Source organism: Sebastes umbrosus, chromosome 9 (genome assembly GCF_015220745.1).
Source record: "Sebastes umbrosus isolate fSebUmb1 chromosome 9, fSebUmb1.pri, whole genome shotgun sequence".
Classification (NCBI taxonomy): domain Eukaryota; kingdom Metazoa; phylum Chordata; class Actinopteri; order Perciformes; family Sebastidae; genus Sebastes; species Sebastes umbrosus.
In genome coordinates this window covers 15,346,787-15,353,291 of record NC_051277.1, presented here as the reverse complement: position 1 = coordinate 15,353,291, position 6,505 = coordinate 15,346,787, and the positions used below count along the sequence as shown (strand labels likewise).

The window sequence follows — 6,505 nt, the reverse complement described above, 5'->3', positions numbered from 1 at the left end:
CCACATCTAGATATATTGTAAATTTAGTTGTGAGGCCCAATTCAGTTCAACAATTTCATTCCAGCTATATAGCACTCAACAGCTGTCAGTTGACTGAACATACAGTATACAGCAAACAGTCAGCAGGGAGGAAATGTGGGGTTTGAGGGCACACAGCACCAGGAATCATATCTTTGAGTCAGGTGATGAAAATGAACTGACCTCTAGAGGAGAGTCTGGTTCATCCAGGATGCTCTTCTCACTCTGTATCCGCTGCATCGTCCCTGTAGAACTGGGGTCCATTATCAGCACATTCTGACTACCGGCTCCTCCGAACTTAGAGTCACTCTTTCTGGAGTCAGTCGTCCTGCACACCTCGTAGTTGTACACGTGTTGGAGAGTCCCTGTCCCCAAAGTGTCTGAATAACGTGGTGGATAATATGGAATCACAGGGAGACTGGAGTGATACAGGACGCGAGACTGTCTCCACCTGTAGATCTTCACTGATATAATAACTACTAAACACGTGATGAAGAGGAAGGAGACTACAGCCAGAGCCAACACTAAGTAAAAAGTCAGGTTGTCATTGTACTCCTTGTCGTGCGTAAAGTCAGTGAACTCAGACAGCACTTCAGGGAAGCTGTCCGCCACCGCCACGTTAACAATGACTGTAGCTGAACGAGAGGGCTGCCCGTTGTCCTCCACTATAACAGTCAGTCTTTGTTTCACAACATCTTTATCAGTGACTTGGCGGATAGTTCTTATTTCTCCATTCTGTAAGCCCACTTCAAACAGCGCCCTGTCTGTGGCTTTCTGCAGTTTATAGGAGAGCCAGGCATTCTGTCCAGAGTCCACATCAACAGCCACCACTTTAGTGACCAGATAGCCCACATCTGCTGAACGAGGCACCATTTCAGCCACCAGAGAGCCTCCAGTCTGGACTGGGTACAGTACCTGAGGAGGGTTGTCGTTCTGGTCTTGGACTATTAACTTTACAGTCACGTTGCTACTGAGTGGAGGGGAACCTCCATCCTGCGCTTTCACGACGAACAGCAGCTGTTTGATTTGCTCATAATCAAATGAGCGCAGTGCATGTACCACTCCGCTTTCTGCATTTATAGAAACATATCCTGAAACTGGAGATCCTCCGATATTAATATCTTCCAGAATGTAAGATATACGGGCGTTTTGGTTTTCATCAGGATCTTTAGCCCTCAGCGTGAGAACAGAAACACCTGGAGAGTTATTCTCTGCAATAAACGCGTTGTAAACACTTTGTGAAAACACTGGAGCATTATCGTTCACATCAGAGACCTTTAAATGAAAGGTTCTTTTTGTCGAGAGAGGAGGCATTCCTGAATCTGTCGTGACAACAGTGATGTTATACTCTGAAACACTTTCACGATCTAATACAGTATCTGTTACCAAAGTATAGTAATTTCTTAAATTGGATTTAATCTTGAAAGGTGCATTTTGTTCTATTCTACAGTTTACCTGTCCGTTATCACCTGAATCGAGGTCTTTTACATTTATAATGCCAATAGTTGTACCAGGAGGAGAGTCTTCTGATACAGGACTAGTGAATGACATGACGCTGATGATAGGGGCGTTGTCATTTACATCAGTTACTTCAATTATCACATTGCTTGAATCTGTCAAACCTCCCTGATCTTTTGCATCGATTCTAAGATCATACTTTTTGTCTTTTTCATAATCAATTAAACCTCTGATTGAAATTATACCAGTTTTTTCATCAACTGCAAATAAATCACTGAGACCACTGCTGAGATCTGACAAATAATATGTTACAATACTATTTGACCTGGAATCTGCGTCACTTGCATTAACAGTGGTAACGTAAGTGTCTCTGGGAGAGTTCTCCATTACTGTAGCTTTGTACACAGACTGATTGAATACAGGCGCATTATCATTAACATCAAGAACAGTAATATCTATATTTACTGTACCAGATCTCTGCGGAGCTCCACCGTCTACAGCTATTAGCTTCAGAGACAGATTAGGGTTGGTCTCTCTGTCTAATGGCTTCTGAAGCACCATCTCTGCATATTTCTTTCCATCTGCGTTAGAGATTTGCTTCAGCACAAAATTCTCATTCTCACTTAGAAAATATTCTCTGAGTCCATTGATGCCCACATCTGGGTCTTCTGCACCCGTCAGTGGAAAACGAGCGCCGATATTTGCTATTTCGCTGATTTCAAAATTAATACTATTTCTTTTGAACACGGGCGAATGATCATTTATGTCTGTTATTTCAACTGTAATTTGATGCAACTCCATCGGGTTTTCTAAAATCACCTCAAAGCTGAAGCTACACGGCGTTACGTCTCCACAAAGCTGCTCTCGGTCTATTCTCTCATTCACTACCAGCGTCCCTTTGTCTGTCTTCAGCTCGGTGTACTGGATGTTTTCTCCGGTCACGATACGGGCCCGACCAGAACGGAGCCTCTTCAGATCCAAACCAAGGTCCTGTGCTACATTACCGATTAGAGAGCCCTTCTTCATCTCCTCCGGGATTGAATACCGGATATGTCCGCTGACCATATGGTTGAGATAAAAAAGAAACAACAGAAGCTTCCAATCCTGTCCGCAGCCAAAGCGCCATTTTACGCACCGGGAGTAGGGTGGTAGTCCACACGCCATAGCAGAAGAAAAACACGAAAATATGCTCCAAAGATCCAAGCACCATACGTATTCTGAATAATAGAAATCCACTGAATGTACCTCTAAAGAAAAAAATGCTACTTTTTCAATTTACTGTATATATCTGACAGGAGATATCAATTGATGCGACTGTGTTTTCATCGACAACAGCCCACATACTGCACACTACCTCCTTTTCTCTCATACGCCACGGTGCTAAGGGAGGGGACTGTGTGGTAAAGTAGCAGAGAATATGTTAGATTGACCTACAGCGTCTCTTAGAGTCCAAAATCAGTAACAACATGCAACATAGAATTATTTCTGGAAATATTTAGTGGTTGATTAAAATTGATAAGTGCATAATAACAATAATCTAAAACATATTTCAACAAATATTCCGCAAAAAAGTTTTAAAATAGAAAATAATCTCACTGTGAGTATTATAATCATTCGGTTCTTATGCAATATTACCTCTAAAAAATATGCAAATATTAGAATAGAATAGATAATAGACAAATTATCAAAAATAAAATAAGACTGCAATTCTATCAAGCTTTGGGGAAGCACTGAAAAAGAAAACACAAGGGGCTTGGTAAAACTATCTGATGTAAAATGAGAGCAGTGAAAGCAGCATTTGATTGTCACATTCATTTAAGTCACGTGCACCCATTTTGTTTTTACAACAATCACGAGTGAATGCATGTTAAGAGACTGGAGATCATCATCAATGTACAAGCAAAATTAGAAGCTCAAAAATGCAACAAAGTCAAAACAATGTGTGTGTGAAACAATAAAACAGCATCTAACTAACTAAGAATGAAGGGTAACATAATTTAAATATGAATACAGCAGTATTCCTATCATGTGATGCAAATTGAGGTGCTGTCCATGGTGCTGAACAGGACATTGTAGCTTGCAGCACTTCACTATCAATGTAACTGAACGCAGAAGGAGGAATGGAGGCAGAGAGACGAAGCTACATTATTTAACCAACCTCTAGAGGAGAGTCTGGTTCGTCCAGGATGCTCTTCTCACTCTCTATCCGCTGCATCGTCCCTGTAGAACTGGGGTCCATTATCAGCACGTTCTGACTACCGGCTCCTCCGAACTTACAGTCACTCTTTCTGGAGTCAGTCGTCCTGCACACCTCGTAGTTGTACACGTGTTGGAGAGTCCCTGTCCCCAAAGTGTCTGAGTAACGTGGTGGATAATATGGAATCACAGGGAGACTGGAGTGATACAGGACGCGAGACTGTCTCCACCTGTAGATCTTCACTGAGATAATAACCACTAAACACGTGATGAAGAGGAAGGAGACTACAGCCAGAGCCAACACTAAGTAAAAAGTCAGGTTGTCATTGTACTCCTTGTCGTGTGTAAAGTCAGTGAACTCAGACAGCACTTCAGGGAAGCTGTCCGCCACCGCCACGTTAACAATGACTGTAGCTGAACGAGAGGGCTGCCCGTTGTCCTCCACTATAACAGTCAGTCTTTGTTTCACAGCATCTTTATCAGTGACTTGGCGGATAGTTCTTATTTCTCCATTCTGTAAGCCCACTTCAAACAGCGCCCTGTCTGTGGCTTTCTGCAGTTTATAGGAGAGCCAGGCATTCTGTCCAGAGTCCACATCAACAGCCACCACTTTAGTGACCAGATAGCCCACATCTGCTGAACGAGGCACCATTTCAGCCACCAGAGAGCCACCAGTCTGGACTGGGTACAGAACCTGAGGAGGGTTGTCGTTCTGGTCCTGGATCATTAATTTCACAGTCACGTTGCTACTGAGTGGAGGGGAACCTCCATCCTGCGCTTTCACCACGAAAACCAGCTGTTTGATTTGCTCATAATCAAATGTGCGCACTGCATGTATCACTCCGCTTTCTGCATTTATAGAAACATATCCTGAAACTGGAGATCCTCCGATATTAATATCTTCCAGAATATAAGATATACGGGCGTTTTGGTTTTCATCAGGATCTTTAGCCCTCAGCGTGAGAACAGAAACACCTGGAGAGTTATTCTCTGCAATAAACGCGTTGTAAACACTTTCTGAAAACACTGGAGCATTATCGTTCACATCAGAGACCTTTAAATGAAAGGTTCTTTTTGTCGAGAGAGGAGGCATTCCTGCATCTGTCGCAACAACAGTGATGTTATACTCTGAAACACTTTCACGATCTAATACAGTATCTGTTACCAAAGTATAGTAATTTCTTAAATTGGATTTAATCTTGAAAGGTACATTTTGTTCTATTTTACAGTTTACCTGTCCGTTATCACCTGAATCGATATCTTTTACATTTATAATGCCAATAGTTGTACCAGGAGGAGAGTCTTCTGATACAGGACTAGTGAATGACATGACGCTGATTATAGGGGCGTTGTCATTTACATCAGTTACTTCAATTGACACTTTACTTGAATCTGTCAAACCTCCATGATCTTTTGCCTCGATTCTTAGTTCGTACTTTTTGTCTTTTTCATAATCAATTAAACCTCTGATTAAAATGATACCACTGTTTTCATCAACTGTAAATAAATCACTGAGACCACTGCTGAGGTCTGAAAAACAATAAGTTACTATACTATTTGAGCCGGAATCTGCGTCACTCGCATTAACAGTGGTAACGTAAGTATCTCTGGGAGAGTTCTCCATTACTGTAGCTTTGTACACAGACTGATTGAATACAGGCGCATTATCATTGGCATCAAGAACAGTGATATCTATATTTACTGTACCAGATCTCTGCGGAGTTCCACCGTCTACAGCTATTAGCTTTAGAGACAGATTAGGGTTGGTCTCTCTGTCTAATGGCTTCTGAAGCACCATCTCTGCATATTTCTTTCCATCTGCATCAGAGTTTTGCTTCAGAACAAAATTCTCATTTTCACTTAGAAAATATTCTCTGAGTCCATTGATGCCCACATCTGGGTCTTCTGCACCCGTCAGTGGAAAACGAGCGCCGATATTTGCTATTTCGCTGATTTCAAAATTGATGCTATTTCTTTTGAACACGGGCGAATGATCATTTATGTCTGTTATTTCAACTGTAATTTGATGTAACTCCATCGGGTTTTCTAAAATCACCTCAAAGCTGAAGCTACACGGTGTTACGTCTCCACAAAGCTGCTCTCGGTCTATTCTCTCATTCACTACCAGCGTCCCTTTGTCTGTCTTCAGCTCGGTGTACTGGATGTTTTCTCCGGTCACGATACGAGCCCGACCAGAACGGAGCCTCTTCAGATCCAAACCAAGGTCCTGTGCTACATTACCGATTAGAGAGCCTTTCTTCATCTCCTCCGGGATTGAATACCGGATATGTCCGCTGACCATATGGTTGAGATAAAAAAGGAACAACAGAAGTTTCCAATCCTGTCCGCAGCCAAAGCGCCATTTTACGCACCGGGAGTAGGGTGGTAGTCCGCACGCCATAGCAGAAGAAAAACACGAAATTATGCTCAAAGATCCAAGCACCATACGTATTCTTAATAATAGAAATCCACTGAATGTACCTCTAAAGAAAAAAATGCTGCTTTTTCAATTTACTGTATATATCTGACAGGAGATATCAATTGATGCGACTGTGTTTTCCTCGACAACAGCCCACATACTGCAAACTACCTCCTTTCTCTCTCATACGCCACGGTGCTAAGGGAGGGGACTGTGTGGTAATGTTTAAGAGATAATGTTGGCTTGACCTACAGCGTCCCTTAGAGTCCAAAATCAGTAACAACATGCAACATAGAATTATTCCTGGAAATATTTAGTGGTTGAATAAATATGATTGCTGTAATATCAAAAAAAATCTGAATAATAACAAAAAAAACCTATCCAAAAATAAATGCAAAATTAACTGAACCTGAG

At 41.9% G+C, this 6,505-nt stretch overlaps 3 protein-coding genes across 8 annotated transcripts in view; all 3 read right to left on the bottom strand.

Annotated features, from left to right (window-relative positions):
• LOC119493873 (protocadherin gamma-C5-like) overlaps window positions 1-6,505 on the bottom strand; it is a 223,100-nt gene that overhangs the window by 139,272 nt on the left and 77,323 nt on the right. The window lies entirely within an intron of this gene.
• Window positions 151-2,792, bottom strand: LOC119493891 (protocadherin beta-16-like). Its single transcript, XM_037779410.1, has one exon. The coding sequence runs from the start codon at window positions 2,638-2,640 to the stop codon at window positions 166-168; it is 2,475 nt and encodes an 824-aa protein (XP_037635338.1). The 5' UTR covers window positions 2,641-2,792; the 3' UTR covers window positions 151-165.
• Window positions 3,611-6,133, bottom strand: LOC119493885 (protocadherin beta-16-like). Its single transcript, XM_037779404.1, has one exon. The coding sequence runs from the start codon at window positions 6,116-6,118 to the stop codon at window positions 3,626-3,628; it is 2,493 nt and encodes an 830-aa protein (XP_037635332.1). The 5' UTR covers window positions 6,119-6,133; the 3' UTR covers window positions 3,611-3,625.

What these genes read in the sequence shown, in the direction of transcription:
- LOC119493891 (XM_037779410.1), bottom strand. Translation starts at nt 2,640, where the DNA reads ATGGCGTGTGGACTACCACCCTACTCCCGGTGCGTAAAATGGCGCTTT.
- LOC119493885 (XM_037779404.1), bottom strand. Translation starts at nt 6,118, where the DNA reads ATGGTGCTTGGATCTTTGAGCATAATTTCGTGTTTTTCTTCTGCTATG.